Source organism: Trematomus bernacchii, unplaced genomic scaffold (genome assembly GCF_902827165.1).
Source record: "Trematomus bernacchii unplaced genomic scaffold, fTreBer1.1, whole genome shotgun sequence".
Lineage (NCBI taxonomy): Eukaryota > Metazoa > Chordata > Actinopteri > Perciformes > Nototheniidae > Trematomus > Trematomus bernacchii.
Genome location: NW_022987828.1, coordinates 1,305,752 through 1,324,971, shown reverse-complemented (window position 1 = coordinate 1,324,971; position 19,220 = coordinate 1,305,752). Strand labels below are relative to the sequence as shown.

At 39.9% G+C, this 19,220-nt stretch overlaps 1 protein-coding gene across 4 annotated transcripts in view; it reads right to left on the bottom strand.

Annotated features, from left to right (window-relative positions):
* Window positions 1–19,220, bottom strand: part of wdr11 (WD repeat domain 11) — a 69,006-nt gene that overhangs the window by 10,185 nt on the left and 39,601 nt on the right. For all 4 annotated transcript variants that reach the window (XM_034152139.1, XM_034152141.1, XM_034152140.1 and 1 more), the window contains 11 exons: window positions 15,785–15,860; window positions 12,744–12,852; window positions 11,947–12,068; window positions 10,873–11,020; window positions 7,411–7,517; window positions 6,666–6,780; window positions 5,190–5,361; window positions 4,476–4,584; window positions 2,000–2,062; window positions 1,656–1,721; window positions 190–373 (listed from right to left, as the gene is read on the bottom strand). In XM_034152139.1, coding sequence (XP_034008030.1) covers window positions 190–373; window positions 1,656–1,721; window positions 2,000–2,062; window positions 4,476–4,584; window positions 5,190–5,361; window positions 6,666–6,780; window positions 7,411–7,517; window positions 10,873–11,020; window positions 11,947–12,068; window positions 12,744–12,852; window positions 15,785–15,860 — 1,271 coding nt within the window. The remainder of the gene's footprint in view (window positions 1–189; window positions 374–1,655; window positions 1,722–1,999; window positions 2,063–4,475; window positions 4,585–5,189; window positions 5,362–6,665; window positions 6,781–7,410; window positions 7,518–10,872; window positions 11,021–11,946; window positions 12,069–12,743; window positions 12,853–15,784; window positions 15,861–19,220) is intronic.

The following is a 19,220-nucleotide window of genomic DNA, read 5'->3' as shown; positions in this document are numbered from 1 at the left end:
GATGATGTCAATATTTCTTCACCAAAAAAAATGAATCAATGGTAATTTTTTATTTGAATTATTTGAACGTTATTAAGGTTGTGATGTGGCTTGGAGAAGAGTACTGGTCGTGGTTCAACACAAGCCCACATGCCTGACTTGGGATCAGATTTGGGATGCTGACACTTAATGTTTTGTTGTTTTACTGACCTGGAAGTAAGAGCTCTCACACAGGATGTCATTGCAGATGTCCAGGTGGTTCTGAGGCGGCGGTGGCTTGGTTCCTTCACCCTGGGTGTTCCCCTCTGCGGTGGACAGACGGGCCTGAGCGAACGCCTGGATGTAGTGGGACGCCACAGTCCAGAAGTGAAGATCCGACTCGTCCCCGAACAGCCTGCGGTTTACCACAACATCACATCAGCTTAGCGGATGTTCTCTCGGGGGAAGTTAGTGTAGGTCAGACATTCTGCGAGTTTCTTCTTGTAGTTCGCTCACTAATGACCACAGTTCCTGCATCTTCCAGCCCACGCCTTGCTCTTTCAGCTCCCGTCCACCCCCTCTCCACACACTGCCTTTTCTTTCGTCATTTACTTCCCTCAGCATCCCTTTTAACATATCTGCAGAGGCACACAGCTGTTGCTAGGTTACCTTGCCACATTACCCATGGCATGAAAAACTTGGGCGGTCAGTCAGATGTGGAGACATAATCATGGGCTCTCAATGTGAGCGGGGACATTGTATTCAATCACCGTAGGAAAGGGGTCTTTGGGATGTTCTAGGCTTAAATAACAGGATGCAAACAGGGGGGGGATTGCATTTTTACTCAGACTGGCTGCTCTAGTTACGACGGATGCTCGAGGGAACGGAGAAGTGGAGCAGAGATGAGATCAGAGTTGCTGACACCAGCTCTCGTGTCATGCCTTGTTTGTGGGGATACAGAAACAAGGCTGTCCAGTTGCGGCAAAAAATAACTCCTGTTATTTAGGCAGATTATTTCACAGTTTAAAATATACATCTTATATTTTCCATTACATAATCTGAATGAATTAAAATGTAACAAATAAATAATCAAGTGCAAATCTGCAATAGCTAAAACCACTTTACTTAGATACTAATCTCCAGCCTCCTCGGGTAAAAACTGTGGTCCACAAAGGGAGGAAAAAATATTGTGGAAAGCAGCTAATAAGATCTAATTTTTATACTTTTAGTACACAATTAACGGTAATGATGATAGGTACCGATTTCCATTTAATTACGCTCGCTTGGTTTAATTAGGTCCCCGATCCCAGATTGATCAGTAGTAGCGTTAATGCAAACACTGTGACTTTAGGTCATTATTACCCACTCTACTGCCTAAAGATTATACAAAAAGACAGGAAGACATTAGCAGGGGGAAACATATGGAGGCAAAAAGAGGTTTCTTTCTATGTTGGTAAGAAACATTAGTTTGTATCCTCAAAGAGCGTCTTTCCACTTCCGGGATAACAGCGGTTTGTTTGTCGTTTAATATTACCCTGCTTATATAAACTATACTTTTGTTAGAACTCAGTGACTCAGAACTTCTTTGACACCTTCTGAATGCTAACACAATAGTCGCGCCGGGGTACCTCATTGACGCAGTGCTCCATGTGCAGACACCAAACAGCGTTAGAGCTCCATGCTGAGTTTAAACTCACCGTGAGACCAGGAGGCACCGCTGAAGCAGGCTGAGCTCCGGGTCTTGTAGCACGCTCTTCATATCACTGGGGAGCCAATCAGAGGCAGACAATCAGAACACAGCGAGCGCCAATTACACTTCTCAGACACAGCGGGCCCAGCGTGGCTGTTACGGGAGATTCCCTTTTATCCGTCTACTCACACACTACATGCTTTCTGGGCCTGCTGTCTAAACATGAATCTGAGCGCAAGTGAAAACTTCATAAACGGAAACTGACATTTAGCAAACATCTGATTGTTGAATCACAACATAAAAAAATATATGCTATTTTAAGCATCACCATTAAAAAGTGCAATTACTCACTTAGACATGGCGTTGAGCTGCTCCTGGATCAGGCCTTTTATCTCGTCTTTCTCGGTGTAGTCTCTGAAACAGAAGGGTCAAACTCACATGTCTCACTAAAATAAAACATGACCTGATATTAAAGGTGTGGTGGGTAATTCACTTCAGAAACACTTTTTGTTATATTCCATGGAATGCTCTTAACATCCCGATAGCAATGAATATATTAAATGCTTTGACAATAAATACATAAAATAAATTCATCTGTGGAAGCCGTGGCGCTGTAAAAAGCACGACCAATCATTTTAGCCGGCCCGGCTAAAATAACTGGATGGCCTACCTGCCCGTCAGCCTTGCATCTCGTGCACAAACTTCTCTCGTGCCCTCATTGGTCATGTTCACGTTCGTGTGTGTTGGAGGAGGGGCTCTGTAAGGAAGTCTGACGGAAGGGGCAGATTTTTTCCGGTTGTGTACTTTCAAATTCTAGCGCAACTCGAGCTGGTTTCTCCATTCTTACCTACCCTACCTTTAAAGGTCCCCTATTATACTCTTTTTCATCAGTATATTATAGGTCTCTATATATACAAAACATGTCTCTGAAGTGTTTGGCTCCAAATATCAAACAGATCGTGCATTGTAGCATCCCATAATCCCCTCTGTTTCAGCCCTGTTTTAAAAGTGCTGATTCTCTGTCTGTTACTTTAGATGGAAAAAAGGAGCCACTCCCCACGCCCCTCTGAGAGATATTTGGTTAAAAAGAACACAATGGTGCTCTCGGAGGAGATTCAGGTGATAAGGTGTGGGGGGGTGGCGGGGGGGTTACCGCGGTTGGTTATTGGCTAATGGTTACACAAGCCAAAAAAACATTATGACATCACAAAGTGGCCAAAATCTGATCAGCTCATCTTCAGACAGGTTTTTATATAAATGGATCAGGACAAAAAGTGAGCAAATCTTTTTTCCTGAAACTTTCAGAATCTTTTCACACAGAGGGGACACATGTTGATGTATAAAAGACATGAAAAAGTGGATTTTGCATAATAGGTGACCTTTAAAGGAGTAGCTGAGAATATGGTTGTTAAGACAAGTCAATGTATATTGTCAGAAAATAACAGATAAACATTTATGCTGAGGTCAGCGAGCACCCTGCTAATATAGCTGCCTGTCTGATGGTGAGGCAGCTGTGAGGGCTCAGTTAAGTAGGGCATAATAACACCAGGCTATAGTTAAACACAGATGTAGCCGTCTGAAAAACATAACAATGAATCTCCTCTATTGGCTCCCATGATGACAATGCCTATACTGGCATATTTCTTTCTAAAGGGAATAAACTGAATGCTTGAATGTTTGGAAGATGGTGTGATGGTATAGGAGAACACACCAAGGCTTGAGTTTTTGTTATTTTATTCATCCTGGGTCTTAAGTAGGAATCTTTCAAAACTTAATTACTTACAAATAAGTTTACTTTACATGTATTGATGAATACAAATAATTCCTGTAATTCAAGTTTAGATTTTGGAACTGAACTAAAATCAGTGTGGAATTGTATTAATAGGAATGGCAATATCAAGTTCAACAAAAAGTAAAATTTGAGTTATTCATGTTTCTGGTGAAACCGAGACTAAAGCTTGAAAATATATCAAATTAAAATAAAAAGAACCTAAAAAAAACACAAAAATAGGCAGCCAATAATATTTTATCAGTAAAGGAATGCAGAATCATTTCACTCCATTAGATTTGACTGACAACATTAGTTCATTGTCGACATAACTGAATATATGTGATGAACTGAAGGAATAAGCATTACTGTGTGTTAAACCATATGATGATCCAAAACTGTAGAAAATTATACGTTCCTACTCAATGTGTAGAAAAGCATTTTAACAGTGTGTATTATTATATCTGTTAAAGAAAAGGATTTGAATTCTTCCTCCACTACTGCTTTTTATGGGCAGCATTTTTTACTGTTTGTGGTAAGAGGGAGTTCAAATGCAGTTACATTTGAAGTCTGTGTAGATATGAATAAATGAAACCACTGGCCCATATCAATATGTTGCTCTGCTTCTTTAGGGAAACACTTTGATGCCAGTATTTGTTTATTATTTGACAGCTGGTGTACTCGACATCAGTTCACAAAATGAATTCAGCCTTTACGTAGGTCTTATAAATAAATTAAAATGCATCGATCAACACTGGTATTGATGTTGAAGACTGGCACAGGGCATTTTGAGCTGTAAAAAAGTGCTCTGCTCCCACAGTATTGCTTATAAAAGATCTTAATCATGTCATGACTTGGATTTTTGTCTCTGGGCCATGCAGTGGGCTGCTATATATTCTCCAAGTATTTATTTTTCCTGTGCATTTTCTGGGTCCTGAAACCCCAGGTCAGATGAGGTAGAAAAACTTAAAATTGAAAACTTACACTGAGATCTTAAAAGGGGGTGATTTAAAAGTGGACACTTGTACGGTCGGTGAGTCACTCGGAGTTGATACTTACACTTGAGTGATGTCCATGGTGAAGGTTCCTGACCAGGGCTGCAGCAGGAGGAAGGTCTTGAGAGTGAGGGCAGCACGGGGCACCAGCAAGTAAGGACACCACACTGGATCTGAAAGATAATCACCCCATCAAAAGGAACATGCATATTAAAGAGGCCCTATTATGGTTCTAGGGGTTTCCCTTTCCTGTAATGTGGTTTATAGGTTTTTGTGCATATATATTATCTACAAAGGCTAAAATACGAAATGTCCTTCCCACACACTCCCCCCCCCTGCCTGAAACACCTCCAATGTAGTCCTTTGTTACTTGTGTGACATCACTACGTAACACGCATGCTTCTAAGCGGTTGATCAATCACAACAGAGCCGGCCAGCTAACCAATCAGAGCAGACTGGGCTCTGGTTTCAGACAGAGGGTGAAAAGAGGTGCTGCAGCACAGGCAGTATGAGAAAAATAAAGACCCTTTTGAACATTAAAGCATGGAGACATGTCACAGTAGAGACACAAAATACAAATATGAACCTGAAAATGGGCATAATAGGGCCCCTTTAATGCCAACTTGAGTTGTATTACATCACGTGTCATTATGTCCCGCATTGTGTTATTGGATGTATTTTTTATGAATTAATTCTTAAATAATAAGCCTTTATCCAACTCATTTCCAAAATTCAATATGCAGTTCTCTTTCCTTCCTTCCTCGCTCCACTAGCTCACCGGTCAGGTCCTGTTCATCCATGCGGTAGCTGGCGGACTTCATGGCCATCTCCAAAACTCGGATACAGCCGTCGTCAGAGGCCAGAACAACCTTGTCTGACGTGCACCAATCAATGTCCAGGACGCGGTAGTTCACGTTGCGCCCGATCCGCATGCTGCTCACCATTTGGACCTGCGAGAAGAGGAGGAGGGTCAAGATGCTCGAGCTGTCACTTTAAAGCTCATTTGAAAGCATGGGCAATAGCTCTAGGAAGATGGTGGGATATTAAATATTTCTCAGCAGAATTTCAGAGGAGAAAGACACTATATGGAAGGATTTTTGGATTCAACATAAGCAGAGGATGTGTGTAACATTTAACTAATTTATGTTGGGTAGGCTCAGTGGACAAACAGCCTTTATTCAGAACAAACCTCTTTCACTGGCTTTTTATGTGAGTCAGTGCAGCCCAGCAGAGCACTAGAGCATTTCGAAGATTTCTCCTGCTCCTCCCTCGCCTCCCTCATTCTCCCCTGCTCCTCCCTCACCTCCCTCATTCTCCCCTGCTCCTCCCTCACCTCCCTCATTCTCCCCTGCTCCTCCCTCACCTCCCTCATTCTCCCCTGCTCCTCCCTCACCTCCCTCATTCTCCCCTGCTCCTCCCTCATTCTCCCCTGCTCCTCCCTCACCCCTCTCCATCTCTTTCCAGCCGTATTGCTTGCTTCTCTCTTCCGCTGGATCCATCTGTTGTCTGGCTTTTACAATTGGGGACAAAGAAATGTGTCTTATCTCAGCTCCCTTACAGAAAGAACATCCCTCCACCCAGACAATAGTGCTCCAGTGAGACCCTCTCCCTCCACCTCACACTAGTTAACTGGAGCATCTATTGGTTGTCCAAATCCATCTGCTTTTCCATTTGTATACACAATGCTGCTGGCTAAGATCACAAATATCTTGGTGTGGATATGGTATAAAAAAAGAGAAATCCAGTCTGTGACATTAGATCATATGATGAACTGGAGCGCACACTAGCCTGAGGGATTCTTAAATGAGGTGAAATGAAGACAGTGCAAAGAGAGAACTTTCTAGTTTGGGACGACTTCGGGGAAACAAAGTTAAAGAGGAGGCGAGGAAGCGTGTCGCACACAGGAAACAGGATCATCCATCCTGTTATGGTTGAGCTTATTTACGCCACTGAAAAGGCTTTAAGGGCTTGTGTATGTGTGCAGCACATTGCAAAGCTTCTTTAATATAAGAGTACAATTACAGTTATTACCACAGCGTTAGTTTGAGAGAGGACATTAGTGGAATATATTGCAACACAGTGCATAGTGCTTCAGTGATTACAGCGCTATGCAAAAACATTTTTCTGCCATGGTTAATCTGTTTAAATGTTTGATATTCTCCTATTAACTTGCAGCCTCTTGCAGATGTTTTACTTGTATTATGCAGTGCAGTGAGGTGATGCATGCTGGGAGTTTTTAGTTATGTAGCCTCACCTCTTTGGTGTCCCAGACCTCTGCTCCATCTGTGTACATCACCAGCAGCTTCTGGTTGCCCTTCCCCGGGGCGAAGCGGATCTTCTTCACCCAGCCACGATGCGTTGGTATTCCCCTGAAAGCATCAACACCTCGTGCATTGATTTTATTTTTGTATTACCTCACCAAATGTATTTACTCACTCTTGAGTTAGAAAATAATAATAAGTATAGACAGTCGAGCCATGAATATTCTGGGCAAGTTTGCTTTGGGCTTGATTCAAAAATCAAATGAATATATCAAAACTGAAAAAAGCCAAGAGAGGCAAGCAAGAAACACATAAATTCAGATGATCTGCTCTCTAACCCTGATATAAACTGTTGATCTAACCTTTTTTTCCACCTGTTTTTAAGTCATAAACAGGACTTAAGAACAGGTGGACAAAACGTTTTGCCAGGTTGAACTTTGTAAGTTAAGATAAGATAAGAAATATGTTTTTTGGTCCATAAAATGGAAATGTTCCTTTGTTATCTGAGGAACAGGTTGGAAATAGACTCTAACTTTGTGTTTGTCTGTGAAAGCACGTAAAAGAAAAGCAGCCTACCGTTGCCGAAATGAATATAACAACATAAAACACCTCCGTAAAACAAAACAACCTAGTGCAAATAAATGCTTTGGAAAAATTGTAGGTAGTAATGCAATATACTGTAGGTACAATGTTATAGGTGTCTTAAAACCTCGGGCAATAAAATCCTAAAGTTGATACCTGGACAAACGGGCTTTGAGGTCCCAGAAGTTGAGATTGCCGTCCACGTCCCCGAGCACCAGGGTGTCGCCTTTCCAAGCAATGCAGGCGATACTACCCATACTGCCCTGCAACACAGAAGGGATGCACATATACAGTTAGAGAGGACAAAGTAGGAAGGGTTTTTACCCCTGCTGAATGGTAATGTATTTAAAAACGGCTAATTATGTAAACTTAAAATAAAGAAATAATTAAAAACACCATCATTCCAAAATATTGTCCAAAACCATCTCCTAAACTTTATAAATCTCATTGTGTTCTCATAAACTAAGAAATGTTTTTAGTGTTTGTTGATCGTTATCTGTGTACCAGCCCAGGGACTGCAGATGCAAATTCATTTCGGCTATAATCTGGCATATAGTATATTGTCTCTCCCTGAGATGAATGTATTTTTATGCATGGTCTTTTTTGGATAAAGACATAATAATAATACAAATCTATTAATAACTAAGAGTTTTGACAGCATGGCTTGATGGTGAGCATCTTTCCTGTATGGTAATCTTCTATTATATAATATATATGGCGTTAATAACTGTGCAATATATACCTGGCTGCTAAATCCTAAGAACTGTTACAGGATGTGTATTTTGTAAATTGTGTAACTTCTTATTTTAATATATTTTTTATTATATTATTTTTTTTAACTTTAATTATTTGTAATGCATGTAACATATGTAACATTAAGCTGTCTGTGGCTCTTTTTCTGCTGTAACAACGTACATTTCCCGTCTGTGGGACTAACAAAGGTATTCTGATTCTGATTCTGATGTAAAGAAACAAAATGATATAGTAGGAATTACACTATCTAGTAGCGGTTACTGAAGTTGTACCCTACTAAGACAACCCGAAAAAAATCCATGTCCAAAATCACCTTCTACATGATTAGAGGAAGGACATAAAAAAAAAATGCTGTTAACAGGTCTTCTCTTTCAGACAGCCAACAAATGGGTCGTTTAAAAAGTGCAATACCAACAGCATAAAAAAGGCCTTTTCCTTGTTAAGCCTCGAAAATGACCTTTCCACAACAAATGACAATAACTTCACTTCTAAAAGGGGTAAATTAATATTCTTTTTTCTCAAAGTAATGATAAACCTGTGAGTTGGATGTAGAAAAGTCAGAATCAATATAGATGTTTTTTATTTTAAAGAAAATTCAGATTGAACATAGTAAAAAACTGTAAATTATAGTGTCCGTCCAAAGATTCTTTTTTACTTATAGTGAAAACTACCCTTGGATGATGGTAAGGTAGACTAAAAGCTTTAGGAATCCAAAGTACAACATATAATAAGTACCCTGTATCAAGATTGATGCAAAACAAGTGACATTTGACCTTTTTAGAGAGGTTTAGCAAAAAAAACTCCACCTCTGAGATGATTTGGGTGGAAATGGGCGTATTTGCCGTTTCTCTGGAACCCATTGGTCGATTTTGATGATTGACATCTCTTTTGAACCGTTAGAGCCAATAGAATCGAAGGGGAATGTCCACATACACACCAACGTTACCATTGAGAAATGAGAGCTATCCGCACGCAGTTTGCCCAAAGCTAAACCTAATCTTAAAACTAGGTTTATTGCTGATGGATTATCAGAAATCATTTCAAAGGGACACAGACACATTGGATTAACCTATGGATGAACCTTCAGCAGCGTTTTTATCGTTTTAATGCCATTGAAGATAACTTTTGATCAGACAACAACAAAAGGTAAGACATATTGCCGTGTTGGCTACCTAATGCCACGTGTTGTGATGTCTGTTTTTGTTTCTCATGTCGCGGGTTCTGATCATGGAGTGATGATACAGATACCTATCGAATCTGTGTAATCTCACGATGCTAATCGATGGGTTGGATGTGCAGTTACGATAAGTAATAAGGGTGTTATACCGTGAGTTCTGTGCTAACGGCGTTAGCATTTTTTCGCTCAGGGCTAATTCAGAGGCTCAGCGTTAGTCTTGTGTTTTTTTTTGCTAAAAATAAAAAAAGTTCAGTTAGCTGAGTTTCTTCCCGTTACATGGATATGAAACATTCATAGTTTATTAAATCTTGAGAAGCCCTCAGACACTGTTGCTTGCAGATGTTGTGGTTTCGGACCCGCCGAAGGGTCCGTGGGGCTTAACAGGTTAACTATAACAACACGATCCTCTCTAGCCAAGTGCTAAACAAGCACGACATCTGAGTTTAAGTAGGGCTGCGCAGCAAGACAGAGTGCTGATGTGAAGACATTTAGTGTCAGCTCTGCTTCAGTGTGTACCCAGTGGATAATAGGACCAAACTTTTTAGGGGAGAATCTGTCAGTTTCCTGACAGAGATATGAAGATCTTCTATCATTCTGAAAGGACTATAAACCTCCGGGCTATGCAAATCTGTGAGCGATGAATCTGCAGCCATCATGAAAAATACGGCTTTAAAAATCCTCCAGGTAAAGCTCCAGTGTCTGTCTGTGCTGTGTGTGTGAGGAGAAGGCCACACACTGGCTGGCAAACAATCTAATCTGCTGCTCCGGAATAGACTTGAGTAGCTTATTGGTTTTTATTTAGAAATACTGTATGCAGCAAGATGAATTTTTCCATCTTGAATACAAAAAATAAACAGAGACTGTTTGTGATAAGGCGTGAAATTGCACTTAGTATTTTGAGAGCAGATGTAGGCAATCAAGGAAAAACAACAGAAGGTGCTGCTACTTTACATCATGACTCAGCTTGAAAACATTACAGGCAGTCCAAAAAAGGTTCCTGAAAACAAAGACATCTTAAACAATAGCTTCAATGTTATGTTACCTTGGGGGGGAATGGACGCTTGGGCAACTAAACACCTTTCTTTAGTCAATTATAAAAAGCAACTTGTTTGGTGACACGGCTACTTGCAAAGTAATCAAAATAAATCCAGCTTGTGTCTGTTTACCAGCTGGGCTGTTTAGCTGTCACAGCAAATGAATAGCTTTAGATGCCATTCAGGTAAATAAATACAGTAACATGTTCTTTCTTTTCCCCTGAGTCTGAGTCACGCTCTGAACCCGCGGAGAGAGCATGTGCAAAACAATATCTGGGACAACGTGATGACACACTGATGACACACGCCAAATCACTCGCATTCAGTTAATCTAATAAAAATGTAAAGCTGTAGAAGCTGTTGCACATGAGGATGCACACTTTTTATTAATCAGCCAACATTTATATCAACCCCCCACACAAGATACATAAAAATTAACCTGAAGGACACAGAATATGGAGGGGGAGTGATTGCCTTTACTCCATGGGGGAGGAACTTGAGCAGAGAAGAGGACGGTTTTACATCTTTGTGTACAGTAAGGATTAGCAGAACCACTAGGAATAGCCTTGTGCGAGGATGTGGATGACCTTGACAAAGTCCAGGAGGATATGAAGCTTAAGGAAACATAACAGTTGACACAGTCTGCGCACTCACATCAGGGGGAATCCTTGCACCATCCTTGACTGTGTTGCCCTCGACGGTGATGTGGTACACCTGCCCATCAGTGTCCGTGAACACAAAGTGCTCCCTGGCTGAGATGGCCTGACTGGACTCTGACTTGCTCTCTGCGTCCTGCAGGAGACTGTGGAGGAGAAAATGACAGTGGTAATGTTTTACACTCTTTCAAATATTTCACATTTGAAAGAGTGTAAAACAGTTGTAGGCCAGTGATTTCCAACCACGGATTCTCGGGGGGGAATGAAAGGATTGTAGAAAAGCTACAAGTCATTTCAATAAAAGATGATACGATTTTATAATTACAGTTCTAAGTTGAATTCCCTTGAACATAATGTGTTCTGATTTAAAAACTAGTAAGCAAGCGACAATGTCTAAACAAAAAGCTAAAGTAAGGAATACCTGTATGAAATAGATTGATAATAGTAGCCCTACAGATTAATTATTAAAATACAAAGCTTAAAGTGATTGGTACATTGTGAAAAAGCCATAATAAAGTGTTAAACAGAAGTTGTAAAAGCCAAGAGAATGGAACATTGAGAAAATTGCATAATATAATGGCTAATAGTTGACATAGTTAGCTAGAAGTAACGGATAAATTGACTTATTTGACCAAACTGATCAGGACATTGACAGTTAAACAGTCTAAAAGCATGATATCGATACTATGTACTTTTGTATAATGATTACTGTTAAATAACATGCAGTTTCAAATCAATGATTTGTTTGGAGCATGACTGGTGGCCTATGGTTGCTTAAGTTAATCTCACATGAGTTGGGGATGGCTCTGAGCGAAGCCACATTTTTTTATGTCTAGATTTTAGACTCAATTTTTTGAATATGATAAAAGATAAGAAAGTCGTTTTGGAATAAGAAGGATTAACTGTTTAATACAAAATCTGGTATTAGTTTAATGAATTTCAGTCCGCCACAAAGTCTTTTTAGATCCTATTTCAATTCCTCACTCACCGTTGAAGCTCTGACTCTGCCTGAGGGTTTTCTATCCTGGCAAAAGACTTCATAAAACAAAATTCTGAGATCTATAACGCAGACCTTATGACTGAGGATTCCACGATGCTCTGCTCAGCGTCTGACACGGTCTGCCGAGCTATGGCCTCCCTCGCTGCCATCTGCTTCTTCTTCAGGCTCTTCAGGTTGTGGGACGGGGACCACTCCTGATTAGACACACAGGGTATAGCAATTACAGAATCACACCCAGACCCACACTCATTTTCTGGACTAACAACAGACAAAAAGCAGACAGACAGAGACTGGAGGTAAGGAGGGGTGATTTGCATTCTGAGGAGCTGCTCACATAAATGAAGCTCAGGCCCACAGGAGAGCAGCCTTCCTGTCTAACCACTGGAGCACTGTGAATGCAGTCAGCTTGACTCGAGGTTGTAATCAATATGGAAATGAGACAGCAATACGAGGCTGAGGGAGGCCAGCATGTATTATTAAGGTTACTGGCGTTTTTTATTTGCGCTGTGGAGGATTTTACTGCCCCACTGTAAAGTTGGTCCAGCATAACTCTTCTTTTATGAGCATTTCTCTGGCCTAATGAAGCCGCTGCTCTTTGCTGAGCTTGGGAAAAATGTTCAGACTAATCTTTCAAATGGCCCACTCCACAGCAAGAGGGTATTATCACAAAGGAAAGAGTCAACACCTTCAGTTTGTTTTGTTACAGTTAATATCCTAACTGGAGTTATGCAGCAGTGTATTTAAAGAAGCATACCTAAAACATGTTTTCTTTCTGTTTATATTTCAGTTTTATTGTTGCATTCTTCTCTTCTTTTTTTACTAGCACCTCAGAATGGATAAAATAGTTTCATTATTATGTAGGTTCCTACCAGTGCAGTAACGGTGGGGAAGTTCTTAGCCATCTCCCGGAGAAGCGTCCCCGTCCTGGTGTCCCACAGCTCCAGAGGTTTGTCTCTGAACACAACCACCAGGTACTGCCTGAGGAAAAACATCACAAACACACACATTCAATCTCAAAACATACACTGCCAAAGACCCCACTATAGGGTCTATAAGGCTTTTATAGGGTTATTTCTATATTGAAAAAGGCTCTTAAAATCAGTCAGGTGACTTGGATATCTTAAAGAGGACATATGATGCAAATGTTTAGGTTCATTTTGTTTACTGTGACATGCTTTCATACTTTAATGTTCAAAAAGGTCTTTATTTTTCACTGTCTGTGATTCAGCACCTCTTTTCACCCTCTGTCTGAAACCAGAGCCCAGTCTGCTCTGATTGGTTAGCTGGCCGACTCGTTTGTGATTGGTCAACCGCTTTGAGATGTCCCATCCCTTAGAATATATGTATTTGAGAACTAGCCAATAGAAGCGTGAGTGTTACATAGTGATGTCACTATGTTAAGGAAGATTTGAGCCTTTGTAGACCATTTGCATGTACACTAACCTATATAACACACTGCATGAAGGGAAAAGCCCAGAGCATAATAGGGCCTCTTTAATGTTGGCTGTTGACTGTCCCACATAAGTTAATGATGTGTCATATTGCCAGCAAATACATTGATAATAGTTTCAGAAATGTCTTTACTATCCATAGGGTACAATACGTTTTAGATTATTTTCAACTATTTCTCAAAAGCGTAAATGCAACAATGATGAGTTTTCAAAACAATTCTTGCTATGTGTCTAACTTTTAAACCGCTTACCTACCCAGGATAAAGATCAGGCCAAGAAACAAGCTCTCCTTCTTGAAACATTTCAGAGAAGAAACTCAGAATTCAACAGTGTGAAACACTGCAGCTATGGGCAGCTTCTCAGTAAGCTACGGTGTATGAAAGCATGTGAACCTCTCTCTGTAACTCCATCCCCTGGCCCATGCTATTATAAGATTGTGATCTGTAGAGGGCTGGTTGAAAAGAAAAAGATAGAGCCGATAAAAAGACAGATATGATGCACTGCCCTGTAATTACATCTTTTTGAACTTTATATGGTTTCAATACCCAATTTGCTTTGTTCAGGGGCAACTTTTGCTGAATGACAGCAGGCGATATAATTATATTATAAGGCACATTACTCATATTAAAACTCCTAATTCCTATAACACAAGAGTGTTTCTAGGAGTTGAGGACAATAAGGCCAAGATCCTCTCCTTTCTTCTTTGGATAAACAAATTATTAAAGTCTATTGTTGTTGATGTTATTCTTTATGCACTCTGGCACCCAATGCACAATAAAATAGAAATTACTTGAATTGGTTAAACTACTTAAACTTCTATTTAGCATTTAGCTAAAATGCTAAGCTGTTGTAAGAGTAGCTTAAAGGGGACCTATCATGCAAAATGCACTTTTGTACGTCTTTTATACATGAATATGTGTCCTCGGTGTTCCAGGGAACTCACCAAGTGTCAGAAAACACAACCCTCTCTATTTTCCTCCATACCCAAATCTCTAAAAAAGGGGCTGCAACGGATCTGATAAAAACTGATCCAGATTTGAACACTGTCCGTCAGGACGGTGGCACTACGGCTATTGGGCCAACTCCACCAATCAGGAGGAGACAGACACGGCCATTGCCGTTCAAAAGCGCTGGAGACGCTGTAGTACATATGCCAGGCCTGTAGGTGGTGCTGTTCTCACAGAATCAGCCCTTGCAAAAACAGAGCTAACATTTTTCAAATTGAGCGAAATGAGGCATGGCTAAAATGCATGATCTGTTTGGTATTTTGAAAAAAAAAAAAAAGTATAAATATGCCTTATATAGGTATGGTCCTACACTATATTATTCAAATATAGCATGATAGGTCCACTTTAAAAGAGCCCTATTTTTTTCGAGTTTTCCCTTTAATGTAGTGTTTTATAGGTTTTTGTGCATGTAAATGTTCTGCAGAGGCTTAAACCCCATCATTCCCAATTCCAGTTTCTCTCCCACACCCTGCCTGAAATGCTTTGATGGGACTCCTTTGTTTATTTCCGTGACATCACTACCCAACACTCGCGCTACTATTGGCTAGCGCTCCAACACATTGTTCGTGGTAGGCTAATGGGGGGACATTTCCGACACATCTGTGAGCGGTTGATTAATCAAAACAGAGGCGGCCAGCTAACCAATCAGAGCAGACTGGGCTCTGGTTTCAGACAGAGGGTGAAAAGAGGTGCTGAGAAAAATAAATACCTTTTTAACTGACACACTCATGTCCGTTACACAGCAATATTTACCTACAGTTTATTAACATTACCATTATATTACAGCTTGGATCATACAAGACCAAGTGAGGCTGTTGCAGCAACAGCCCTGAATGTGTTGAAATGAGAAGCAATGCGTTTGAAAAGCTCTCATATTTAACTTTTTATCCGTATGGGAAGTGTATTACTTGCATTTGTGAAGCAGATTGTAAGTGATACAATATACTATATTATGTTCATGGCCATGACCTAGAGCATTGCATTCATCGCCTCCATAGCAAAGAAATGTAAGCAGTTTTGCTCTTCTTAGCAAAAGAGCAAAATGCAATAGTTACCTAAGGCAGAACATTCAAAGATGAACATTTTCAGTATAACACATTATACACCTAATTTGCAATTGATACACAGGGCTAAGCAAGGTTGCTTGGCATTGTCAAATAGTGGTAGATATGTGATATTCAGAGAAAGAATTCTGGTTATTTCGACACCTCGGAAAAAAAGCAAGCAAGAGCATCACACTTTTGAAATATGATATATTAAGAGACAAAAAGAGATAAAGAAGGAAAGGGATAACATTGTTCCAAGGTTATTGCAAGTAAGGTGAAGGAGTATGTGGGTGTAAATTGAATATATGTAAATGTACAGTTAGTGTTTGTGTCTCAGGTAAAAGCATTAGGAACAGTGATGCTTGTGTTTGGTTTTACATGTGGATGGGGAGAGCCGGCGACTTACTTGAGATGAGACACTTTCATCATCTCAATGGGTGGCTCGTCGTTTCCTCGCTCACCTCTGAATGCAAAGCATCTGCCTGGAAATCACAACAGACAGAGAGAAGGAGAGGGGGGGTTATGAAAGAAAGCAGGACACGGTATCTTTCCTCACACCTGTGAAGAGACTGATTGATCTCATTTACATTTAGTGGCAGGGCTTCCTGGTTTCATCTCTTTTGCCGGAGCGGAAAGAGCAAACTGCCGACAACTTATTCTCACCAGCTGCTTTAATCCCTGCTTTACATTTACGCAAAGTCGCCATCCACCGAGCTGACATTATGCAGGGCATCAAGGTGCCCCTTTAAACAAAACAAGAATAACCTTCAGATGATCATATTTGCCAAAGGAAGTGCTGACCTGATTTTTGCTGAGGACACTCAGGAAGTTGGCCTGTTTAAAATGTGCAGAGCTGTCTGTGGGGAAGAGGGTGGGGGGGTGACCTCTAACAGTTTCATCAGGACTGTAGTCGGTGTGTTCCAGAAGGTAAGTAAATCGCTAGGGCATATGGTGTAGAGGGAAATTGGGAGACTTGTGCTGCATTCGAGGCTAATGCTTTTCTTTTGAAAGGGTTGACACTTTTTAAAAACTGGTAAAATGTGCGTTTACAAAAAACGAAACACAAACAAACATGTTACGTCACATTTTTTCAATCGGCTGTATGCAATGGGAAGAGGCATGATTTTCACTACTATGGTTTCTATATTCATACTTTTTTTTTCATTGATGACATTTAGATTATTGTATTTTGCTAGATTAACACTTTACTGTTGATCATTATGACTTCTCTCTTAATATCTGTGCATTTTATTACTTTTAACAACCACATTTTTGTCAACTGCTTGTGAAGCACTTTGAGGGTGCGTTTGATTTGTTCGAAAGGTGCTATATATATAAAGTTCGATTGATTCCTTAATTTACTGCTGATGATTACTGGAAAGAGGTTTTAAAGAGCTGAGCTGATGATCATCCACTAAATATAATGTTTAATTATCACTGTCACACATCATAAATATTTACTGTTTGTGAGGCAATGAAAACAGAGTTCACTACAACTTCTCAATACCAGCCTTCCCCGAGTTATTACAGCATACGGTACATCTTTTTTCTTAGATAAGAAAAAAAGACTAGCTGCTATCATTTCTGCAGAGACCAGGTATCAGCACAATTTAGTAAGACGAGTGAGGAAGATGAGTTTCTATCCTGGAGTCTGAAATCTTATCAGAAAATGCTGTAAAGGGCACCAGTTGTCTGCATTGGTGGATTATACTATCAGCTGAAGCACAGAGGATTTAAGTACTCACCTTGCTACCTCGCAGTTCTAGTTGAGAACTTGATCATGCAAAAATATACTCACCTTTCCTGAATAAATGAGAGGTATGAACATACACTCAACAAACAGAAACTATATCAAACAACTGAATGTAGTCTAGGTGTAGCAGCAATTTAAATGTTGGATAGTTGAATTGCCAATGTATACATCTTACATTAGAACATTCAATGAAATATATCTACAACCTAAATAAGTAGGCTGAAGAAAATATACCTCATAAATGATTTCCTTGGTACAAAAAAGAAAAGAAAAATCATAATATTTTGGTTTTTACTTCTAAGTAGAGAAGATTTTGCAACATGTAAATACTGTCGGACATCTTATGAGCAGTGGTGGAAGAAGAAATTAGATATTTTACTTAAGTAAAAGAAGAATTACTATAGTCTTTTACTACTCAAATACCAGTTAAAGTCCTAATTATAAAAAGTGACCTAAATAGAAGAACAGAAGTTTTATCAGTAAAATGTACTACATGTTTCCAAAGTAAAAGAAGTCAGTCTGCAAATTCTATAGCACATTTTACAGGGTTAAAGAATTGTATTATTCAGTTTCTATCAATAACAAATACATGCTCTTGAATAACGTGCATATATACAATTACAGTACTACATCATATAATGTGTATTTATCGGTTTTATATGTAAAAGTAGCTAGCTAACTATTAGTGTTAAATAACTGTAATGAAGTAAAAATGCAAAATTTAGTGGAGTAAAAGTATATGTAGCATGAATTTAAACTACTCAAGTAAAGTACAAGTATTTCAAAATTGTACTTAGGTTGAATACTTGAGTACATATACTTTGTTACATTAAACCACTGCTAATGAGCTCCTGAAAGGCGTGCATGCTTCTCTGCTATAGGCTAAGCAAGTCCCAAACTAATGGTATCTCTGTATTAAACACACAGATCTTTTTCATTTCTCTGTAAATATGACCGCAATAAAAAGCATATTTACAAAAACGAAGAAGCAAACACAGAGCCTAAGAGCACCAGCAGCAGACACATTTTCAGTTAAGACTCCTTAGAGGACTTCAGGCTCTTTAAAGAATTCTAACTTCCAAGAAAAAAAGACATAAATAATGTTAATGTGTGTTGGAACGTGTGCAAGCCTGTAACCAAAGCTAATGCAGTGGACTGTTAACTTTGAGGACTCAGGTGCTTTAGAGAAGGTCAGAGGTGAGAGGTGAGAGGTGATTTACCCTCATCACTGTTCTGAATGAACTGGGGATGAAGGCTATGTTACCCAAACATTATAGAGACCATATTTTTAGGGACAAGGAACAATTCTGTAGCCATTAAAAGATTGCTTAAGGTTGAGTTAAATGAGGTGCTTATCCATTGTCGGTGTATTATCTACAATATGTGGCAATGGGCACAAAAGCAATATCAGTTAAAGTGCATACGCTATATTTAAAATATTTTAACTGTTTTAGTGATACGTGGGTGAACCCATAGCCCACAGGGTTGGAGTGGGAGGGGCAAACACTGACAAAGCAGTGCTCCAAGGAAGTTATTAATAATTTGGTGCAAAAGTTCATCAACACACACACACACACACACACACACACACACACACACACCACACACCACCACACACACACACACACACAACACACACACACACACACATCACACACACACACACATACCACACAGACACACACCACACACACACACTACACACACACACACACACACACACACACACACACACACACACACACAGACACACACCACACACACACACACCACACACTACACACACACCACACACACCCACACACACACACACAACACACACACACACACACACACACACACCGACACACACCACACACACACACCACACACACACACACACCACACACACACACACACCACACACACACACCACACACACACACACACACACACACACAGAGAATTGTGATGCAATATTGCACAATGTGAGGTAAAATAAAAAATGTTATCAATGGAGGCTGGTGACTTTGAATAAGAAATGCAGTTCCCAGAGAGAAAGGGGAAAGTACAGTGGTGAAACAATTCTAATGGTACTGTACACTTAACG